The 22,299-nt window shown below is 58.7% G+C and overlaps 3 protein-coding genes across 4 annotated transcripts in view; 1 reads left to right on the plus strand and 2 right to left on the minus strand.

Moving 5' to 3' along the window:
- LOC117651726 (twitchin) overlaps positions 1–5,814 on the minus strand; it is a 63,070-nt gene extending 57,256 nt beyond the window's left edge. Inside the window, 2 exon segments of the mRNA XM_034396031.1 lie at positions 673–1,101; positions 5,635–5,814. Coding sequence (XP_034251922.1) covers positions 673–985 — 313 coding nt within the window. The 5' untranslated portion in view covers positions 986–1,101; positions 5,635–5,814.
- A 1,863-nt stretch (positions 5,815–7,677) lies between these two features.
- Positions 7,678–9,955, minus strand: LOC117651491 (trypsin delta-like). Of its 2 annotated transcripts, none has more exons than XM_034395523.1 (6): positions 9,784–9,955; positions 9,592–9,704; positions 9,410–9,495; positions 8,333–8,693; positions 7,953–8,105; positions 7,678–7,855 (listed from the first exon to the last, which is right to left on the minus strand). In XM_034395523.1, exons 1-6 carry the CDS (start codon positions 9,818–9,820, stop codon positions 7,700–7,702), a joined length of 906 nt encoding a protein of 301 aa, XP_034251414.1. In that variant the 5' UTR covers positions 9,821–9,955; the 3' UTR covers positions 7,678–7,699. The 2 variants fall into 2 exon arrangements, with proteins under 2 accessions (XP_034251414.1, XP_034251415.1); XM_034395524.1 differs by having other exon boundaries at positions 8,333–8,588; positions 9,784–9,935.
- An 8,647-nt stretch (positions 9,956–18,602) lies between these two features.
- Positions 18,603–22,181, plus strand: LOC117651492. Its single transcript, XM_034395525.1, has 3 exons — positions 18,603–18,774; positions 21,565–21,679; positions 21,757–22,181. Exons 1-3 carry the CDS (start codon positions 18,743–18,745, stop codon positions 21,925–21,927), a joined length of 318 nt encoding a protein of 105 aa, XP_034251416.1. The 5' UTR covers positions 18,603–18,742; the 3' UTR covers positions 21,928–22,181.
- Positions 22,182–22,299: the final 118 nt, after the last annotated feature.

Consider the following 22,299-nt stretch of genomic DNA (forward strand, 5'->3'; position numbering starts at 1 on the left):
GGGGAGGGATTTCGCGTGGGGTAGGATGCCCACCACAGCGATATACAAACACTCCTCAGTTATCAAGTATGCAACATTTCTACATAGGCTGCCCAGAATTTTCAATATGGTAGAAGCGTTGCTTGCGGTCTGAGCCATTTCAAGGCCGCTAAAATTTTGGTAGAAAACAGAAAATTTGATGAATCCTATTACGTTTAGTTATCCAAACTAAACTTCGTTAAATTTAAAAAAAAAGAACGAGAACAGTGTGCCACTTGCAAGTCACTCGCAAGTCGCAAAATGTGATTAACTTACCTAATACGAAGAGATTTTACGTTAGAACAAACTATTTTGTAGAATTTTGAGCACAAGATGCAGAATGCGATCATTAAAAGCAAAGGCTTAATTTTGTAAAAGTTAAGTACAAGAAACAGCTACGCAGTAATAATGTGGGTAGTGTAAAAATCATAGTGCAGCCGCCTAGCAGGTAGGCAACCCCAAAACCTATGTGATTGGGCTAGGAGGGGATTGCCTACCTCCCAGGCGCCCTCTCCCCCCGGCTGTCAATTTTTGGAATAACATCTAATTTGGTTGAATGAACGCCAAAAAAACGTGGAATGAATGAAACTATATACGGCCCCTTCGGGCAACTAGCTCGCAGACCCAAACTAATAAACCCTCAAAGACACTCACGGCTGAAATTGAGGTTGATGGAAGCAGCAACTTCTCCCATCTTGTTTTTGGCCTTGACCTTGTACAGGCCGGCGTCCGACTCGATGACGTCATCCAGCTCGAGGACCACGGTGAATTTGTTGGAGCCGGTGGGCACGGTCTTCATGACCGTCCGCCCGTCCTCGGACAGCTGCGTGTCCCCCCGGAACCATGTGATGTCCGGCTTCGGGGAGGACAGCAGCTGGCACTCGAAGACGAGGCGGTTGCCGTCATCTTCCTGGCGCAGCTGTGGCTTCTGCGTGAAGCTCGGCGCGAAGTCGTCGGCCACCCCCATCCTGGATGGTGGAGGGGCTCAGGCCCTGGCGGGACTCGTTATAGCGTCGGTGTGGGGTCTCCCCTCGGGTCTCCCTTCGGGTCTCCCCGGTGGCGAGGCTCGCCCTGCGCCTCCACCTGGAGAAGAAGGCCCCCTTTCACAAACAAGGCAGGGCGACGCAGGGTGGGCTCACGCAAGGGGAAATACCCAGTCAGTTCAAGGAAGCGTCGAGACAAGCAGTAGGGCAAGTACACATCTAAGTGAGGCAAGAACATCCCGATAGATATGTACTACATATGTACACTCAGAGAGATGAGTACCATTTACCCCTGGTCCCGAGAACCCGGAGATGAAAAGGTATTGCCCCTTGGTTCGCAACAGTGATACAGCCCCGTAGGAAGGGAACGGTCGCTACGCCACATACAATTACAAAGCGCCGCGGACTTTGCGAACCCTGCCTAACAGATGGACAATCATTCCAAGTACATGGTATGAGGCAGCCACGCCGTGAAGGCTGGACATTGTTGTGGGACGCACCGTTAATAATTGATTCTATTGGATAACATACTGGTTCACCCCCCCCCCCCCCCCCCCGCTAAACAAGGACGCAAATGCTTTGCAAAGGATCACTTGTACTTCTTACAATTTTTTTTGTAGACACTTGCTAAGCGTGCACAAAAATCTGTAGGAATTCTTTCTAAAAAGTTCGGAAACAATTGAGTCAGTAAACAAGATTGCGCCAACCCCTCGCGACGTTCAAGTTTTACGTCTGGTCTTGTTCCCACAACAGCGCCCGAGTGCCAAGGTGCTCTGCTCCTCGCAACGAGAAGAGCGCAACACGGCACACTGCTTCGCGATGGCAAAGCTCAGACGCGTTTCACTGCACGGTAAAAATGTGACAAATGAGAGCTCCGTAAATACAAATCTTTAACCGTGCCGTCGGTCGGTAACCTAAAAAAAAAACGGCACCGTGTTACTTTTTCGATTTACCAGATCGCGTGAGGCGTGGTATCTACCGTCAATGCGAGTTCAAAACGATGGGACAGTACACCCAAGAAAATCAACACACACATAGACACACACAGCGATACACAATGACAGAGGACAACACTTGCCCACGATGGTCGTTAAGGGCATTGGACACCATTCTACTTAAATATTGAGGGGCATGAGGGGCAGGGCAAATAAAAACGTGGCAAAATAAACACTCGGCACAGCAGTGCCAACTTTCAGCACACAAGTACCACATGCATATAATATACCTGAAAAGAAAACAACTGATTGCAAACAAAACTTGGGGTGGCTGAGGAGGGAGGGACGGGCGAAGGAATTGAGAGATCTTGCACCACACAACAGGAATGGCCAGAGAGAGGAGGACCAGAACACTGGAGCTTGGTAACGAAAGTCACTTAAGGCAACGGCGCATGTCAAATATCTTGTATCGGCATTGATTGCGCGCTACCCTGACCAGGAACAATGCGAGTTTTTAGATATTGACATTGCAGATTCTGCCCTAAGCTTAAAGAGCCACCTTTGTCAGCCCAGAAATTCACAAAACCGCCTAAAACCGAAAGGCGACACTTGTCATCGTTCTAAGGGCAAAAACAATCTTTAAAGAGTTCCACCGACAAAAAAAAATAACTTTTTTATGCCTCGCCGTATTTTGCTCAACGTTTACAGTGATGAGACAGATTTCACTCCCAATCGAGTGACGTCTCATTCTTTTGAAAAGTGAACCCACAATTAATGATACTGCAACGAGGGCCATCTCCGTTCCACTCATGCCTCAGTTTATAGAAAACTGCGCGATTTGCCCTGACCCCGCCAGTACAGGCGCTTACGCAGAATTTGAATTTTTTCATCAAAACTTGTAATTGAAAACAAATGGAAACTAAAATAACGTTATCCTGCGTTATCCTTTTCGGTTTGCTTTGACATAATCTGCCAACGCTCGCAGACGAGAATGCTGGACGAGAAGCATTGAGTCAAAGCATTGTATCGCCCCAACAGTTAAAGAAGAAACCTCGCAAGCGTTTCACGTCAACAAAGTCCCTTTGCCTGAAGGCCGTGCGGCCGCGCCGGCGCTGGCAGCGTGCCAGCATGGCGCCAGGGAGCGTCTACGGCAGGGAGGGGCTGCCCCTTTGACAGTCAGCTGTTGCATGCACGGCGCCCGCACCGGCCCCTACTCCCCCAAAAAACGGGGGCTGATTTGTGTTGCATTTGCTTCTTACGAGGCACATGCCACGACGCACGGTGAACCGGCGACACTGACTGAGCAAGAAAAACAAAGCGACAACCACCTCCGAACCACACTGACAGAGGTCGAAACAAAAATCGTCAACGAAAGGCAAAAAGTAAAATGCGTATGTTTAGAGAAGACGACTTACAATACTAATTTGGAAACGCAAAGAAAAATCTACAGCAAATTGCAAGGCAAAAACCGAAATACGTGTGTTTTACAAAATTCTGATTCATTGCTAGTGTGATTGATTGAAATGTGCAAGGCCTCGTTCGAGGCACTTCAGCAGAGACTAACCCGTCTAACCAACACGACAAACTAGTTTCAGTCTTTTCGATAACATTAGACGCGCAACCCGAAAAGCTTTGGACGCATTTGTGATTGTGCGCATAATTATCGTTCTTTGTTCAGAAGCATCATTAAAAGCGATTAAAAGTCAGTAACCAATCCTAATATTTGTAAACAAACAAGTTGAGAAGATTTTTATTACGTACAAACATCTTTGAACTGATGAAAAATTCGACGCATCAGTGTTAGGATGGTTTCAAGGCGTGTGGCCACAAAAGTTATGAGGACATAGAATTTGAATGCATCTGAGAAATCCCGACGAAGCATGAGGAACGAATAGACAAAAAGTACAATGAAATGCACATTTTCCACATTCTAACATCGCTACGCGAAGCACAGACTTAATGTTTATGTACTTTCTTTGTCCATAACTGTTGCCATAATTGTGCATATTTAAGCTCTGTGCAACTTAATAAGTACATAAATTAGAAAAATTAGGAAAAGTGTACATAACCTAATGTGTGTACACAGTTGTACACCTGCACAAAAACGTCAATGCTTATGTGCAAAATGTCCGGAAGCATTTAGTGTGCAGTTGGATCGAGCAGTCTAACTGTCCAGATCAGAGAAACATCGAAACCCTTCTTCCCAAGGAAGCAGTCGCCCACTAAATGTCAAGCGGCAAAAGCCTTCTCAGGTACTACGTATTACGTCACCATCATGCGTTGTTGAATTTGCCAATTTACGACTGTCAGATGTTTGTTTCGGTAGGCCTAGTTGACGATCGCAAGCCAAAGGAACTGTATTACTACTTCAAGAATCCCAAAGATGACCCGAAGAAAACCCGAAAAAGACAAAAGGCAACAATGGGCAGTTTCCACAAAATTAAAGTTTTTTTTTTTTCCTTTAAAAAAAAATTGCTACCTGCGGATTTATTGAACCATGATTTAACATGGGGGAGCCAGTTAGATTTTAATCAAATTTGGATTGCGTCACGGGGCGATTCCGATGCGAATCAACAGGTGTCAATGCCACCGGCACATCGTGACGAGAGTTCAGCTACCCCCTCGACAATGTAGGCAAGTCGGTTGGCAGAGCGGCGTATTTGAAAATACCCGCCAAGAGCCCACTCGACTCGTGCCGCAACCAGAGACTTTAAATTTAGTCTGGCTGGTCAAAAAGGAGGCTGCGGAGACACGGGGCTGGCCGGCTTGGCCGAGGGTCTGGCCCTGGCGAGCTGCCTGCGCCGCCTGCGCCCAACGAAAGTGTGCCGTGAGCGTAAAATACGAGCCCGGCTGCCGTTTTACAACTATTGTTTCTAACGGGACGTCAATTTTGAAAGGTCTTTTTATCGTCGCCAAGGTAGATCAACGAGAAGGTACTTTTCAGTAGCACCGTTGCGGTCAGAGAAAAACCAGGAAAATTGAGGGAAAAGGCAAAAGAGACTGCCAGAAGAGTAGTCTGCTTGAGGCAGCCTAATGTGAGAACATCGGAACAAATTTAAGAATTCAGAAAATTTTCTTCACAAAAATCGTAGTGAAGAATTTCAAAATTTCGAGTATTTTCGACGAGGCCCACATCAAGTAGCCCATATAGATTGGATAAAAAATAATTACATTGAAAGTGAATGTTGTTTCTATCCATCCAAATGTCAAGGTCTCATCTCCAGGGCCAGGGTGACGGGGGAAGGGGGAGGGGGCGTAGGGGGAGGGGGGAGGCTCCGTCCAGCTTCACGGGGTGGGAGGGGGCGGGGCGCCCTGAGGTATTTGGACGCGGTCCGAGCCTGAAACCCGAGCACCGCCGGCCGTCGTGCGGCCACCGAGCCCCTCGGCGAGGACCGCGGCGAGGACGGCCTCCTCGGCGACTTGAACACTCTCACCGCACGGCCTCCGCGCCGCCACGCCCAGACGGCCGTCCAGACGGACTCCAGACGGACTCCAGACGGGCGCGCTGCGTTAATCCACAATAATCCAACGGCGGCTTGACGGCGAGGGTTAATCCTTTGGCGGCGGTAATCCAACGCAGTAATCCACAGGGGGGCGGCACCAGCAACTTTTGCTCACTTTCACATCACTTTTCACGGCAGCACAGCACTTTTGCACCTTTTTCCACTTGTTGCACACGGGGGGGGATCTTTACTTACTGGGAAGAAGGGGCCTAACAGCACGGGCGGGAGAGGATCGACGCGTTCGCCTCGGACGGTTCGATCCCTCTCCTCCCCGCAGCGCGGTTGACGGCAACCCCCGCTATGTTCAAAGCGATCGCAGACTTTTGACGCGAAAACCGGCGGCGCGGTGCGCCTGCGACCCACGGACCACGGAACCAACTGGGTGACTGGCGCGCCGCGGCCGGGCGGCCAGCAGGCGGAGCAGGGGGAGCGGGCGGAGCCGGGAGGAGCCACCACGCCGGCAGGGCGCGGGGGGCGTGGCGGCGCGGCGCGGCCGGGGGGCGGGGCGGGGCGGCCGCGGCGTGGGGTGAGTGTTGTGCGCCCCGACGGCCCCGGCGCCCTTGCGCCGCCACTGGACCGAGCGCCGCGGTGGCCAAGGTCAACCTGCCGGAAGGGTCAAGGCGCGCCACGGCGCACTGTGGGCCAGAAGACCGGTGGAGGCGGACAAAACTCAAGACGCGTTTTGAGCTCCAGAGTCGCTAAACAGGACTCGAACCGAACGAGTGACCAAACCGGACCAAACCAATGGATTCCTAGCTCGGAGAGCAATCCATTGGTGGGGTCACACGTTCGATTCGAGTCCCCTTTAGACACTCAGGAGCTCAAAGCGCGTCTGGAATTTTTGCCGCCTCCACCGGTCTTCTGGCACTGTGCGCCGTTCCGTGTCGATCGAACGCACGGCAAAAGTGCAGCCTCCACAGAGTGTTGGGCAAGAACGAAAAGGGTGGTGATAGTAGTTTGGAAGCTCAGTGCGTTTCAATCCCCGCAGAGGTGCGGAGAACAACCAGCAACCCTCCAGCAAAGAGAGAGGTACGGCGGGAGTCGAACCACCCCCACTCACACAAATTACATGCACGGGCTTCTCCTCGCAGCCAGACCGTTCGGGGCCGCCGCAGCCAATCCGAGCGCCGCTCTCCGATTGGCCGGCCGGACTTGCCAATGCCTCAATGGAATCCGAGAGGGGCGGGGGGCAAAGCGGGCAAACAGTGTGCGTCCGTCTGGCCGGTCTGGCCCCCGGCAGCCCGAACGCCCGAACGGCGTGAGTCAGTGACGGACGCTGGCAAGTCATGCGGCAAGGGATTAGACGCCATGCCAGACTCCCGAGGCGCCCGAGTCGGTGACGCGACGCGGCCGCGGTAGGAAGGGTGCTCATCAGCAAGTCATCAGCAAGCCGACGGCAAGCCAACGGCAAGCCAACGGCGCCATTTGGGCCTTACAGTGTCACCGCCGCCAGGTTTTCATTTAGTTATTCTCGCCGGTGTGCTGTTCGTTCCGCTACGCTGCAATCTACCCCAATTTATTCATAGTGTATGTGTTCGGATGCGCAACACACCTGCGAAAAACAAATTTACCTCCCAACCTGCTGAAAGAAAGACCTTTTTTTGACGGCCTGGCGGGGCTTGCTGGTCCGCGCGTAAAAAAGCAAGAGGACTCAGAAATAGAACGATCATCTCCGCCCCGGCCGTCCCGGCGACGGAGGTGTACTTTATCGACTCTTACGCGCTCGGCGGCAAAACCGCCCCGAATCCCCGCCGGTTTACGCGGTTTACGTAACAAGGACGGCCTGTTCGAGGGCGCGCCGCCAGAGGGCGCACAGCAGTCCCACAGTGGGCCAAAGACAGGTGGAGGCGGTCGAAATTCCGGACGCGTTTTGAGCTCCAGAGTCGCTGAATGGGACTCGAACCGAACGTGTGAACCCGCCAATGGATTGCTCTCCGAACGAGGAATCTATTTCTTCAAGATTCGTCACTCTTCGAGGTGAGAGGTTCGAAGAGCCCGAGGCGTCCGCGGTGCGGTGGGCGCGAAGTGGGCGGACCGCTAGACCGCGCGGAGGGCCGTGGATCAAGACGGCAACAATGTCCCCCACACTGCCAAAGAGGCTCTAACGGCGGCCGACTGATAGCCCCTCTATAAATACCGTCCCGGCGGTTTGGAAGGCTCCCAGGTGTGAGTCGATGCAAAGGATGGCCGGTTCATCCGACAACAGTAGTTGGCGAAGGGCAGAGCAAATGACGGAGACAGAAGACACTGGAAACTTTATTCACTTCTTGATGGTGGTTTGCACCCAGGTGTTGATGTCGTCCTTGGCGAGGTCCACGAACACGGCGGGGTTGCGGGGGAAGCCGCACCCCTTGGCCCAGGACGCCACGCCCACCAGTTCGTGCATGTCGTTGACGAGGGGCCCGCCGAAGTCGCCCTGCAGGGCAAGCAGAGTGTCACCGGCTGTCTCTCTCGCACTCGCGGGGCGTGCCGACCCGGTGCGTGCCGCCCCGGTGCGTGAGAGACGGTCCTACCTCGCACACGCCCTTCCAATCCTCGCCGCGCGCGCAGAGCGTCGTGTCGTCCACCTTGGTGGCCTCGCTGGCGTAGGCGCGCGCGCACAGCGTCCTGGCCAGCACGGACACGGACAGCGACTGCAGCTGCAGCGGCTTGAAGAACTCGCCGAGCTGACGGAGAGACGGGAAGGCGTCAGCAACTCACGCGTTTTGAGCTCCAGAGTCGCTAAACCGAACTCGAACCGAACGTGTGACCCCACCAATGGATTGCTCTTCGAACGAGGAATGCATTGGCGGGGTCACACGTTCGGTTCGAGTCCTGTTTAGTGACTCTCCAGCTCAAAACGCGTCTAGAGTTTTGGCCGCCTCCAGCTCCGGGTCCGCCACTCGGTACTCACCGACGTCTTGCCCCAGCCGGACACGAGCAGCTTGGCGCCGCCCTTGGGCCGCGCGCCGCTCGCCACCAGGACGGCGGGCTGCACCGACGGCGACCTGGTGGCGGGCGCGCGCGTCTGCAGCAGCGCCACGTTGTAGGCCAGCGTGGTGGCGTCGTACTTGTCGTGGGCCACGACCTGCGTCACCTCCAGCAGCGCGCCGCCAGACTCGCGCACAGACGAGCCCACGCGCACGCGCAGCAGCGACGCGTCCCTAGGGCTGTACACCGGCAACTCAACGGACTCGGCCTGCACGCCGGCGAGGCCGCCGCGGCCGCCGCGCGCCGACGCGCAGATCCGCAGCGCGCGTCGGGACCGAACCTCTCTGGAAAAGCAAAGGCATCGGGCGTGGTCGCGGAGCAGCGCGGAGCAGCGCGTCGACGCCCGCGAGGGGCCGCGAATGACGTCATTACAGCTCCATGAATGGAATGAACATGGAATGAATTACTTTCAACAGTGCGTATAGATGACACGCTATGAAAACTCGAGTATCATGGTTATGATTACAGATTGACTAACAACGTAATGAAAATGGACCGTTTTTAATGCCCGGTGACCACCATGGTTGTGCCTTTGTTTTCCAGTGCAGTGATTGCAAGTTCGTCTAAAGCGAGGAAGGATAGCGAACTGACGTTGGAAACAGGGGCGGACCCAGTGGTGGAGGGGCAAAAGTAATTGGCGCCCCTTCGGCCTCTAGAACCGCCGGAGTGGTCAAAGTGCCCCTGTTGACGGGCAGAGTGTGCCAGTACTTTGCCCCTCCCCACAGTGGGCCAGAAGACCGGTGTAGGCGGCCAAAACTCTAGACGCGTTTTGAGCTCCAGAGTCGCTAAATGGGACTTGAACCGAACGTGTGACCCCACCAATGGATTTCTCGTGCGGAGAGCAATCCATTGGTGGGGTCACACGTTCGATTCGAGTCCCATTTAGCGACTCTGCAGCTCAAAACGCATCCAGAGTTTTGGCCGCTGCGCCGGTCTTCTGGCCCACTGTGCTCCCCCAGGCCGGGCCTGGATCCGCCCCTGGCCGAAAGCTGAACCTTACACGACGCAGGCGGCGCTGGTCAGCACCCAGTGCGGCGCCACGATGGCCGCCCCGCAGATGTGTTCGGACGACAGCTCGACCGCCGCCTCGAGGGTCAACAGATAAAACGCTCAGCGAATCGGAACAGAAAAAAAAACAAAAAAACAAGTTGATGGCTTCCGGCGGTCGGTGGTGCGTTGTACCTGGTACGGCACGCGCTGGATGTCCACGTCACTGCCGCCCGAGATTTGCAGCGAGATGTCGGAATGCAGCGACTGCGGCGTCTCCAGCGGCACGGGGGTCGCCTGGCAGAGTCCTGCCAGGCCGCAACGCGCGTTTTAAAAACAGACCACGAAAGTGGTAAAAAGTCCTATTTCAAATGGCTTTTTAATTACCAACGAGGACCGCCAGGGCGGCGACGGCGCGAACCATGTTGACGACGCGATACCCGGCGATACCCGACCCTGCGGCACCACGCAGCGGCCACGCAATGGCTGGCCGGGACGCCGGTCGAGGTGTGGGTGAGAGAGAGAGAGAGGGACGCGCATCGCGCGCTCGAGATAACCAAGTACCGGTATCTCTCGATCGAGCCGGGGATCACTGAGACGATCGTCAGATCATTGGCGTCTGGCAGATTAATGGCTGGCCTTAAGGACGCCGTGTGACGCCGAATGACGCCGTGTGACGGCCTCATCGTCGTGTTTGCCCACGCGTACCTCGCTGCCCCGCAGTCAAGCGATTGGGCCAGCCCACAGTGGGCCAGAAGACCGGTGGAGGCGGCCGAAACTCTGGTCGCGTTTCGTGCTCCAGAGTCACTAAATGAGACTCGAATCGAACGTGTGACCCCACCAATGGATAGCTCTTCGAACGAGCAATCTATTGATGGGGTCACACGTCCGGTTCGAGGCCTGTTTAGCGACTCTGGAACTCACAACGCGTCTGGAGTTTTGGCCGCCTCCACCGGTCTTCTGGCCCAGTGTGCGCCCGCACTCGTCGCTCTGTCTCTCTCGCACCATGCGGTAGACCCAATGAGTGCGAGAGAGACGGAGGGAGAAGTGCGAGCGGCGCAATCGCTCGGCAGTGCGCTCTTCGCTTTGACTCGACTCTAGTGTTTTTCGACAGTGGAGTGGCAGGCAGTGGCGTCCACTCGCGCGGCCGGCTCGGGCGCGGCGTGCGGCGCGCGGCACGCTGCGGTACGCAAATAGACGCCGCACGGCCGCACTCGCGCCTCGCGCCGCCTCGAACTGGTGGCACGCACCGCAGTGGACTCGGAGTCGTTCTCGTCGCTCTGTCTCCCTCGCACGCGTGGGACGCCCAGGGGGTGCGACAGTGGCGGATCCAGAGTCGGCCCAAGGGGGGGGTCAAAGTAGCACTTTTTGCCTACTTACAGGGGCAATGTGGTGCTTTTTGCCTACCTTTCAGGCGGCTATCTAGGGGTCAAGGGGGGGGGGGCAATTGTCCTTTTGCCCCCCCTCCCCTGGATCCGCGCTTGGGGTGCGAGAGAGACAGAGCGACGAGTACGACTCTCGGAATCCGCCTGCTGCTGCCCGGCCGCTACACTGTGCGGGGTGCCACACCGCTAAAAAATCTGACCTCGACGGGATTCCATTTTTCGCGATGTCCCCCACCGAGCCCCGCGGTGAAAGTGAATATTTCAGGAGTTCGCTATCCTGCTGATGCGCTCCAGTACACGGTAAAAACGGAACCTGGTTTTCCCAGGAACTCCCTGGAAATCGCCTATGTCTCTACCATAGGCATCCTGGGAAAACCAGGTTCCGTTTTTACCGTGTACGTCGTGGCGTTCAACGTGACAAAAATCCGCTGATGGAAACTAAGCTGGCGGCGCAGTTCATGCACGTTTCACGAAATGGTAAGCCAAGCCGGGCAGAGCCGGGCCAGTGGCGGCGGCGGCGTCCTCCGCGGTCTTCCCTGGCCGCTGCCCGCTCGGCTCGTGATGCAGAGACCCAGGCCCAGAGACGCTCCTCCCGACAACTGCAAGTTCCGAAAATAGCCCAGCCGAGAGCACGAAGCACGCCGAGGCGCGAAAAGACCCCGCACCTTTCACCCCCTGATCCACTTTTCCCCCTCCACTCGCTCGGGACGGCTCCCTCTTACGAGATGTTGTTTTTGAGTTTGACGCTTTTTCAGAAGGTACACAGGTTGAATCGGACGCCGCGACCGTCCGGAGAGGCGGGTAGCACCCGAAGGGGCGGGCATGCTGCCTGATTCCGAGAGGCGTTTTCGTCGCTCTGTCTCTCTCGCACTCATGGGGTGTTCCGTAAAAGTGCAAGAGAGACAGAGCGACGAAAACGACTGTCTGCAGTTCGGCACGCCCACCTGCGTAGGCGTCTCCAGCAGAGGCCGCGCCACGCTAAGCGACGCCACTGCAAGGCCCGCGACCACCAGCATCGGCAGCCATCGGTCACTCGTTAATCTATTCCATTCACCGCCATTTCATTGAGCCGTGGGGGCTCACCACCCCGCCGGCCCGCCGGCCCACCGGCCCCACCAGCCCCACGGGGGCGCCGCGCCTCGGCGCGTAACCCTATCCCCCGCCGCCCCACCACGCCCCACCACGGCGCGGCCCGGCCCGGCCATATAAGTTCTCTGGCCGCTCTCCCCGCCCCCCTCCCCTCTGGCCCGACGTCCCCCGCCCCCTTTCCTGCGTGCGGAGTGCCAGTGTGCCAGCAGGCCGATTCCCAGAGTCGTCGCTCTGTCTCTCTCGCACCTACACGGGGCGCCCCATGAGTGCGAGAGAGACAGAGCGACGACTCTCGGAATCGGCCAGGCTCGCCGAGACCCGCTCGCTCGCCGAGACCCACTCGGATGCTGGCCGCCGAGCGGGACGGTCGGTCGCGCCCCGGCACCGACCCTCAGATAAAAATTAAAAAAAAGACGCACCCGAGTATCGCGTTGGACAACGCCCCCCTTTTGCACGGCACTCAACGCCGCGTACGCGGTTCCCATTTTAGACGCTTGCACCGTAAGGAAAACCCTTAAACCTGTTGGTTCGTCAGAACATACCAACATCCGTCGCTCAAACGCTATGCAACCTCTGGTCTTGCCGCGAGGAATTTGGCACTGCAACAAGTACGCGCTCTAGAAATTCGCCTCAAAAGAGACCCCTTGTGCACAGAGCGCTCGAGGCGAGAACCCGGTTTTCAGGGCGAACTCTCGGCGGCGGGAACCCCGCGGTGCATTATTTCTAGAGCCGCCACCTTTCCACCTGAAATACCCAAGGTTGGGGCCCCGTGTTCGGCGTCCTCGGCGTCCTCGGCGTCTCGTCAGCGGTCGGAAGTCTGACGGTCCTCGCGACGAGTCGCGTCTTGACAGCCTTGTCATCGCTGTCAAACCCAACCGAAACCAAACCTGCCGATGGCGGCCCGTGGCGCGCTGTTGTGGCGTGACGGGTGGAATGTCGGGGAGGGGGAGGGGGGAAGGGGAGCACCGCCGTCCGTTACCCCCGGGCCCGCTTGCCAACGATCAGGACCCACCGGGGGTTATTAAAACAGAACATTTTTTTTCCGCGACGAGACATGATAACCGACGTCGGAACGGGATCCGCTTCTCCGATCCATCGTCCGCCGTGACGGCGTTCGAATTTCACGCATCTGTTTATGGTGCTGTAGCATGTCTTGAGAAACCTCGGCGCCCACGAAGTACGAAGCATCAGACGAGGCGAGTCCGCAGAGAGAGGCAGAGACACAGACGGCGCACAGTGGGCCAGAAGACCGGTGGACGCGGCCAAAACTCCAGACGCGGTTTGAGCTCCAGAGTCACTAAACTGGACTCGAATCGAGCGTGTGACCCCACCAATGGATTGCTCTCCGCACGAGGAATCCATTGGTGGGGTCACACGTTTACTTCGAGTACTTCTTGGCGACTCTGGAGCTCAAAACGCGTCTAGAGTTTTGGCCGCCTCCTCCGGTCTTCTGGCCCACTGTGCAGCGCGGCGGGACTGCCCGCTGCCCGGGCGGCTCGGGAGGGAGAGAGACGGAGAGAGGGTGAATCAGCGAGGCGCGTCACGGTGCTGAATGAGCTGAATGACTCCGAGTGACGCAGCGACAATGGTCTGTACCGGGCTTGGCCTGGCCTGGCCTAGCCGGCCGCCTCGCCAAGGGAAGCCAGCCGGGGCGCGAGCGCGGCGCCGAGGGAAGCACCCCCGTGAGTCACAGTCACACCAAACGCTGCGCGCTGCCGTCACAACGGACCGAAATACATGCATGATTGCCCGCAGGGAAAGTCACCGCGACCAAGATAGCCCCATTCGCCGCCGCATTTAGACCGGCCGGCCGCGCTTGCGCTGGAGGGGCTGTGGTGTTGGCTGAGGTTGGGGCGGAGGGGCTGTAGTGTTGGCTGAGGTTGGGGCGGAGGGGCTGTAGTGTTGGCTGAGGTTGGGGCGGAGGGGCTGTAGTGTTGGCTGAGGTTGGGGCGGAGGGGCTGTAGTGTTGGCTGAGGTTGGGGCGGAGGGGCTGTAGTGTTGGCTGAGGTTGAGGCTTGAGACGACGAAGGGGATGAAGTGCAGGAGAGGTAGCGGGGGCGACCGCTCCAGTGCGGAGCGCCTGGGAGGTAGGCACCAGTGGTGCACGCGAGCTCGGCGGGCCTGCCCCACTAGGCGCCTGGGAGGTAGGCACCAACGGTGCACGCCAGCTCGACGGGCCTGCCTACCTCCCAGGCGCTCCGCAGCCCCGATCATGGCCATTATGAGGGCAAAGGCATGTTAGGTTAGGCCAGTGGTTCTCACCCTAAGGGTCGCGACCAAGGTCGCGACCCCACTTGAGTTCGCGGCGAGGTAGCTGGGGTCGTGTTTTGGGCCGATTTTAAGCAGCCACTGCGTCCGATCCGAGGCGGGCATTTTGCTCCCTCAGCGGGCAATTGGTCTTTGGACCTTCCTTTAGCATGCCTTTGTTACGGAGTGCGATTATCAGTCTTAGTTTGGGAGCAGTATTGTCTCAAAGTTGGCCGAAACGGTCAAAAGTGTCTTTGAAAAATCGTGTTTTGGGCCGATTTTAAGCATTCACTGCGTCTGATCCGAGGCGGTATTTCGTTCTCCCTCAACGGGCAATTGGTCTTTGGACCTTCCTTTAGCATGCCTTTGTTACGGAGTGCGATTATCTGCCTTAGTTTGGGAGCAGTATTGCCGCAAAGTTGATCAAAACGGTCACAAATGTCTGAAAAATCGTGTTTAGATCAACTTTGCGGCAATACTGCTCCCAAACTAAGGCAGATAATCGCACTCCGTAACAAAGGCATGCTAAAGGAAGGTCCAAAGACCAATTTCCCGTTGAGGGAGAACGATATACCGCCTCGGATCAGACGCAGTGGATGCTTAAAATCGGCCCAAAACACGATTTTGCAAAGACACTTTTGACCGTTTCGACCAACTTTGACACAATACTGCTCCCAAACTAAGACTGATAATCGCACTCCGTAACAAAGGCATGCTAAAGGAAGGTCCAAAGACCAACGGCCCGTTGAGGGAGCAAGAAGCCCGCCTCGAATCAGACGCAGTGGCATGGTAAAGGGGGGGGTCGCGGAAATTTTTGGCTTCAAATTTGGGGTTGCGAGCCGCGAAAGGTTGAGAACCGCTGGGTTAGGCCGGAGCGGTGCTCTCGAATCGGGGTCGGCGGGTCTCCGCCTCGCTCCGCTCCACTGCGGACCGCGGCGGGCAGCTCCTTCCCCACAATGCACCAAAATGCGAGTAGGTCTAGATTTAGACGACATCGCGAAACAGGGGCCAAACTATTTCGAGGGACGCACTGCAGGCCGAAAAGCGCCGGCAAGCAAGCGCCCCGCCCCGCCAAGTCCGGCCAAGTCCGCGAGCACCCCGACGACGCGGCCCACGCCACGCGGCCCCCGCGGCCGGCAGGCCGTGGCGACGACGCCGTCCTGGAGCCCGGCCGGGCGGCGCGGCGCGCTTCCGGGACGAGCCCCTCAAGGCCTCCGGCGTGATGGAGGGGCCTGCAGGTGCAGATAAATGGAGGCCACACTGCCAAGGCGCGCACGCCAAGGCGAGGCATGACGACGAAAGGCTGCACGGCGCAGCGGCGCAGCACAGAGCCGCGATGACTCATACGCGGGCCTTGTCGGCGCACAGTGGGCCAGAAGACCGGTGGAGGCGGCCGAAATTCTACACGCGTTTTGAGCTCCAGAGTCGCTAAATGGGACTCGGACCGAACGTGTGACCCCACCAATGGATTCCTCGTTCGGAGAGCAATCCATTGGTGGGGTCACACGTTCGGTTCCAGCCCCATTTAGCGACTCCGGAGCTCAAAACGCGTCTAGAGTTTTGGCCGCCTCCACCGGTCTTCTGGCCCACTGTGCAGGCCGCCAAGTGCACCGAGCAGCACGTGGGTGGGGCGGCCACCGGAAGCGGGCGCCACGGTCACGCACTTCGTCGTGGACCCCTGCATCATCAAGCCGCATTGGCAGGGCGTTGCAAATCATTGATTTACTCCACTCACTTCCTGCCTCTCGCCGCCTCGCGGTGGTCGCGGCCCGAGGGGTGGGGGCGTTCTCGGCGTTTTCAGCCAGGCGACAGAGCCGCAGCCGGCCGCCAGGACCCGGCGGGGCGCGCCGGGACGCAGGCGCCTGGCTGATCTTAAATAAAACTGACAGAGTTACGTAAGGTCCTTGTCAAGGTCCAACCCCAAACGCGAAAGCCTGCCGGCCTAGCTAGCGAAGCGCAGCAGCGCGGCGTGGCTCAGCGTGCAGTGGCGTGGCGGGGTCTCAGCCAGGCCCACAACGCACTCGGCACGGGGAACTGTGCACTGTTTACCGGAAACAATTTTCCAGCGCCTCATTCTCGGTTTCCGGATTTGACGGCCTGCTTGACCTTACAGCCACTCGTTCCGCGGCCGTGCGGCCACGCAAGACGGTTAAAAATGGCGGTCATAAACCAAGTCGACGGGGCGCCGCGCCGCATTTTTTCGCTGGCGGAAAAAAATAAAATAAAATATTTATTCCGAGTTGCTCGCGGCGGCACAAAATATCTCTCGAGCGGGCCGCGGGTGGGACCAGTGGGGCCCTGGGCCTCGCCCTGCGGGACTGGGGCGACGGGGCGACACAGTTATGAGGTCGCGGGGCGGCACGGCGGCACGGCGGCCCGAGCCAGGCCCAGTGGGCCAGCGGAGCGGGGACCACAAGGCGTCCCTTGAGCCCCGCAGCCTCGCACAGCCTCGCCACAAGCGCCGAAATCGTGCCAAAACCGAAGCATTTCTCGGCAAAATCCGCACGCGGCGGGTGGATCCGAACCCGGGTCCCCGGCGCCGCCGCCGAGACGGCCATCTGAAACGGACGGCGCCCCGCTCCCCGCCTCCGCCGTCATTCTTTCGTCATCCAACGACGCCGTCCTGGTGCGTCCTGGTGGGTCCTGGCGACAGGCGCCGCCCCGCAGCCTGTCAGCCGCGTTGCCCGACACCCCGTCCGTCAGCCTCGTGGGGGCGGGGGCGTCGACGGCCACGTCCAGGACATCCAGGACGAGCAGGGGCGGGCCGGGGCGGGAGGGGGCACGGAGCGTACATCCACATCAACTTTATCGACGAGAGCCGCGGCGGCACCCAGCAAAAGGGCGCACAGAAAAATAGCAGGGGTAAAATATATTTCGGGATCTTCTCGAAATTCTTGCCGAAACGCTTTGCCGCGACGGGGAGCACCCAGAGCAACCCAGAGCGGGGCAGCGTCCCGCGGGGCCGGCCGGACACCGCGTGGGCAGACGGACAGACGGACAGGCGGACAGACAGACAGACAGACAGACAGACAGACAGACAGGCAGACAGGCAGGCAGACAGGCAGGCGGACGGGCAGGCACACCGGCATGCAGGCAGACAGGCAGACACGCTGACAAAGCAGACTTAATTCAGGACACTGCTCCGATACTCTAGGATACAAATAGGCGTCGCGGAGGGGAGCGAAATCGTCGGGGGAGGAGTTGGCCAGTCGCGGCGGGTTTTTCGGTGTGGTAAACGCGAAAAACGAATGTACAGAAATCGGGATACCTACATGAATAGATTGGGCAGTTAAACAGATGGGCGCCCGCGTGGCGTGGCGCGGCGTGGCGCCTTGGGAGGGCGGGGCCCTCGGGCTATTCAAGTTAAATTTAGCCTCGGATTGAAATAAACCACTCCCTGCTAATCCCAGCTCGTGCCGGCCAAGCGGCCAAGCGGCCCGCTCCACGACCAGTTCCCTCAAACGCCGTGCCGTCCCCGCCGCGCCCCCGCCGCGCCCCCGCCGCCTCCTCAGGGCCCCTCCCCGATTTCAAGATTCCTATGATCCCGCGATCCCGACCCTCGGCGGCTCGGCGGCTCGGCGCGCCTTGGTGCGGCGCGGCTATTTCGAAAGGGGTGGGGGAGGGGCGCTGACCATGCGGCCGTTTCGCAACCGACACCGACAAAAACCGCTGCTGCGTCGTTAATTTTTGACGCGGAAGGGTGGAGTCGAACCGGCGGCGTTCCGTTTGCCCATCCACAACGCAGTATGACCGGCTACTTCTCAAGGAACTCGTAGTGTGGGACCGCCACGACGGAAGAAAGTGGGCAGGAGACGGCGGGAATCGAACCCAGGCCCCGGGCCAGCCAAGTCCCTGCGTGCTGCCCGAGGTGGGCCTGACCGGCCTGGCACTGCGGGGGTGTCGCGGAACGCGTTACATAACGGGGCTGCGTGCGTGTGCGTGCCTGGCGTGTTCCTCGCCCCTCGCAACCGTGGCCCGCCTCTCTGCAGCCTCGTCGCTCCGTCTCTCTCGCGGAACGCGGAGCGCGGAACGTCCCGTGGGGGCGAGGGAGACGGGGTGCCGGCCGTCCGTCCGCATGGCCCGCATGTCGCAGGCATCGGGTGTCGCCAACCGGCGCCGCGTCGCCCACCGCGTCGCCCACCGCGTCGCCCACACCGTCGCCCACACCGTGTCGCCCACCCCGTCGCCCACCCCGTCGCCCACCCCGTCGTCCACCGCGCCGCCACCGCCGCCGGTGGTAATTCGGTGGTAATCGAACCCGCAGTCGGGCCTCATTGTTCGGCGCAGACGCCACAATCCAACTGCAAATGATTCACGCGATTAGAAGAAAATAAAAGGGCGACTTGGCGCGCGCTCAGCCCCCGCCGCAGCCTTAATTACCCAACGCGCTGACCCCGGCAGCGCTCGGCGACGCCAGAGGGCAGCACCGATGGGCGGGGCTGCGTTGCAGTGTACGCCACACCGAGCCGCCAGTCGGCCGTCCGCGTCTACAGCCTCCAAACAATTGCCACAGTTTGAAAACAAGTCCCAGACCGCAACAAAATTTGCGTTGCCCGCGGTTTTTTGCTTCACGAAGAGTTCGGGAAAAAAAAATGAGAAACTGTTTTCCGGCCGGTTAAGTGAAGATGATGAAAATTGGTGTGGCCATGTCTGACCGGTGGGTCAATCTACAACAAACACAACCTCCGAAGATGCTTGGCGCGCCCAAGGCACGCCCAAGGCCTCCGCCACCCTGTGTGACGTAACTCGTGCAAGGATTCCCGGTGTGAATGCGAATCCGCCGTGCGTTTGCGATTTAGCAGACAGCGGCAGGCCGTCCGCACGCCTCGCGCCGTCTCTCTCGCACACCTCCGGCCCGCCCCGTGAGTGCGAGAGAGACGGCCAATGTGTGCCACGGCTGTTTGCCGCGATCCTCGCGGGTCCTCTATCCTCCCACTTCCCGCAGAAACAGATAAATATCGTGTTGGGCTGTTCGGGGTGTTGGTGGGGTTGGGTTGAGCGAGGCGGGGCGCCCGATGCACCTGGCCGATGTCCCTGCGCGGCGGGGCGGGGCGGGGCGGGGCGGCGGCCTAGTGCCCCCCTGACCCACTTGCGCTGAGAGAGACACGAGAAGGCCACCCCGCCTTCGCCTTGCTTCTCCTTCTCCCGGGGAGTGTCCATAAAACAGCCCGCCGCTGCGCCACTGTTTGTTTGCTAGCTTTTGCCTGGGAGGCCTGGGTGGCCGATAATGACATGACGGGGAGGGAGGCCCCCTTGCAAGTGCCCCATTCTGTCCCGCCCCGCCTGCAGCCTGATTCCGAGAGTCGTTTTCATCGCTGTCTCTCGCGCTTATATAAGACGCCCGAGCGCGAGAGAAAACGACTGCCTCACTGCCCCAGACGCTGGCAGACGGTGGTGGTCAGGGCGGTTCTGGGGTTCGAATACCGGCCTCGCCCTGACTGCTTATTTTCGCAACCCCGTCGTATTGTTGCCGCCGGAGCCGAGCAGCGAGGGCAAGCAGCGACCCGCCCCAAAGTTCCCACGGTTCCCAAAGCCGCGCGCCTCGGACGCAGCCCGGACGGAGGCTCGCCACCACCACCATGCTGTCCATGGCCTTCTCCAGCAGGGCGTGCCCGTCGACGCGCCGTGGGAAGGTGCTGGCCGCGTGCGGGCTCGGCGTCGTCGTCGCCGTCGGCCTGGCGCTAGGTACCAACTCCTTCACACATCGACGGGTGCTGCCGACTAACCTCCAAAGAGCCGGCCGGGTCTCGCACGGTCCAGCTTTCCCAGCCGTTGCGGTGCGGCGCGCGACGCGTCCTCTGTTGCGTGCTCACTCTTGCCGCACCCTTGCGTGCACACGACCCATCTTCCAGACATTGCCGCTCGTTTAAGATTGCCGTCTACGATTTAAAAGTGCTTTCCGACGGTGTTACTTGCGGCGACTTGTTGCGCCGCGCGGCGCGCCTCTTCCTCGCCGCCACTCGGCCGGGGCGGGGTGGGGTGGGGGTGGGAGGGGGCGTGCGAGCCGCTGGGCCCGCGGCGCTGGGCCGGGGTGTCGTTGCCAGGGGCGGGAGCGACTGGGCTGCCGCTGGAAAGGACGCAAGGAGGTGAACTCCCACACCGTCCTCGCCTTCCCCGAGTCCCCCAGCGCCGTTCGCTCGTCGCTCCGCTCCGCCCGCACGGCGTTACGTGACGGCCTGTCGCCACGGTATTTAAAGTATTTCCGCCGGGCATTGAGTGGAGTTATGTAAGATTCGCCTTACTTTCGCCACTTACGTAAAGTGTGTGCCGCCCTATAAATAGGCCGCGTTGTTGCGTGTTGACGCCAGCGGCGCCATCCCGCAGATTCGTCTGTCTCTCTCGCAGCCCTCGGGGCGGCCCGTGGGGGGGAGAGAGACGGAGCGGTGAGGCGACACTTCGGAATCAGTCCGCAGGTCCGCAGCCGCGCGCTTTGCGGGGTGTCCTGGGGTGTCCCACCGGGGGTGTCGAGGCTCTCGGGGCGGCGGGGGAGTTTCATTTCCGTCCATCAAATGGAGGCGATTGCGACGAGCAGCCAATACCCGCCGCCGCCCGCTCGCAGGTTTCCTGGCCGGGACGCACTTCAGCCCCTGCAACCCCCGCAACCTGCACCGCTGCGCCAGGCCCCTGTCCAGCACGCTGCTGGGCTTGGACGCGGCCGCGGCTGGAGCTGGCCCGGGGGCTGGCGGCGGCAGCCCCGCCGAGGACGACGCCGCCGCGCTCTGCCCGTGAGTCCGGCAGTCTCGGCTCGTGGTTACGTAGTTTGTGAACTACCCCTCCGGCCCCGGACCGCGGCTGTAACTCCCCCACCGCCGGCATGCTGCAGCTCGCTGGCCGAGGCGGTGGACTGCTACTTCTGGTTCAGCCAGCGCTGCCTGCCGCTGCGGGAGCAGCACTTCTACTCCAAGGTGTACGGCGACGCGAGTGCAGTGGTGCAGGGCTTGTGCCAGGCGGACAGCGACAGCAGTCTCCCGCGTACGTGTCCGCCATCATCGCGCTGTCTCTCTTGCACTCGTGGGGAAGCCCCATAGGACCCTGCGAGTGCGAGAGAGACCGCGAGTGATTCGCTTGTCGCCAGTGCTGGTGCGCCACGGGCCCTGCCTGCGCTCGGCGAGGACTCGACGCCTGGACTGCAGCGAGCGCTTCTTGGAGCGGCTCCGACAAGGGGTCGATGGCGATGACGGGGAGGTGCACGCCTTCGCCGATAGCCTCGTAGACAGTCTCTATGACGTGGACGCTGCGGGGAGGTTCCACGCGCCAGTGTGCCGGTACGTCAGGACGGCTTGGCGCCGTCGCGTTTGGCACACCACACTGCGCGGGTGTTGGTTGGGTTGCCAGCCCTCCCGGCGGACAACGCTACGCACCCCCAATGCTTCAGAGTGGAACCCTTGCCGCCCCTGCCAACAAGGACCAGAACTTCCCGCTCCTCTCACTGCTTCTTTCTGAACAGGGCTCTGTCGGAGTACATCCTGTGCGGCTTGCACCTGGTGAGTGACACCTGCGGCATCGCGGTGGCTCTGCGTGTTCAAGACCTTCAAGACAACCTCACCAGCCTCGTGTTCAACGTAAGGTCGAGTTAGCGCTTGCTAAAGTTTGCTAAATTTCTGCTGTTTCACTGCTTTTTTTGCCTCATTCCCTTTAGAGTAAATGTGATGCCGGCTTGAAGCCCCTATTCCCCGGCCCCGTTGCCACCTTGGACTCAGTGGACCTGATGCCAGCCGCGCCGAGTACCGTCGCACTCGTTTCTCTCCTGGTATTCTTGCTCCCAGTGTTTATTGTCCTAGTTAAGAGATTAATGAGGTGTAAAAAATAAAGAACTTTTCATTACTGAACATATGCCTACATATTTATTTAAGTCTTGAAATGAATGATAAGGCAGCTGAGCTGTCAGCTAGTTGAGAGGACTGCAAGTACGAGTCATCTGTGTTTAAAAGCATGCCCTTTTTTCTGAGCAGCTATATTACGTAATGTGTTGTTAGAACTTCATGTCAGTGTGAAGTAAAAGAAAGTGTGTACCCAACCAGAGCTTTATGTAACCCAGATATGATATAAGAGGAATGGGGGAATAAAAAGAAATGTGTACAATGAAAATTTTAATGATTGAAAACATTGCACCACTATTACAACTCACTCAATTTCACTATATAGATCTACATTAATCCAAAGTTTCATATACTGCAATTAA

Source organism: Thrips palmi, unplaced genomic scaffold (assembly GCF_012932325.1).
Source record: "Thrips palmi isolate BJ-2018 unplaced genomic scaffold, TpBJ-2018v1 HiC_scaffold_6, whole genome shotgun sequence".
Lineage (NCBI taxonomy): Eukaryota > Metazoa > Arthropoda > Insecta > Thysanoptera > Thripidae > Thrips > Thrips palmi.

Coding starts and splice junctions, on each gene's coding strand:
- LOC117651491 (XM_034395523.1), bottom strand. CDS start 9,820: ATGGTTCGCGCCGTCGCCGCCCTGGCGGTCCTCGTTG. Junction 8,106..8,332: donor CCGGCTGGGGCAAGACGTCG/GTGAGTACCGAG, acceptor TCTCTCCGTCAG/CTCGGCGAGTTCTTCAAGCC. Junction 7,856..7,952: donor ATTGGAAGGGCGTGTGCGAG/GTAGGACCGTCT, acceptor CTTGCCCTGCAG/GGCGACTTCGGCGGGCCCCT.
- LOC117651492 (XM_034395525.1), top strand. CDS start 18,743: ATGATGAAAATTGGTGTGGCCATGTCTGACCG. Junction 18,775..21,564: donor GGTGTGGCCATGTCTGACCG/GTGGGTCAATCT, acceptor CTTTCTGAACAG/GGCTCTGTCGGAGTACATCC. Junction 21,680..21,756: donor TCACCAGCCTCGTGTTCAAC/GTAAGGTCGAGT, acceptor CATTCCCTTTAG/AGTAAATGTGATGCCGGCTT.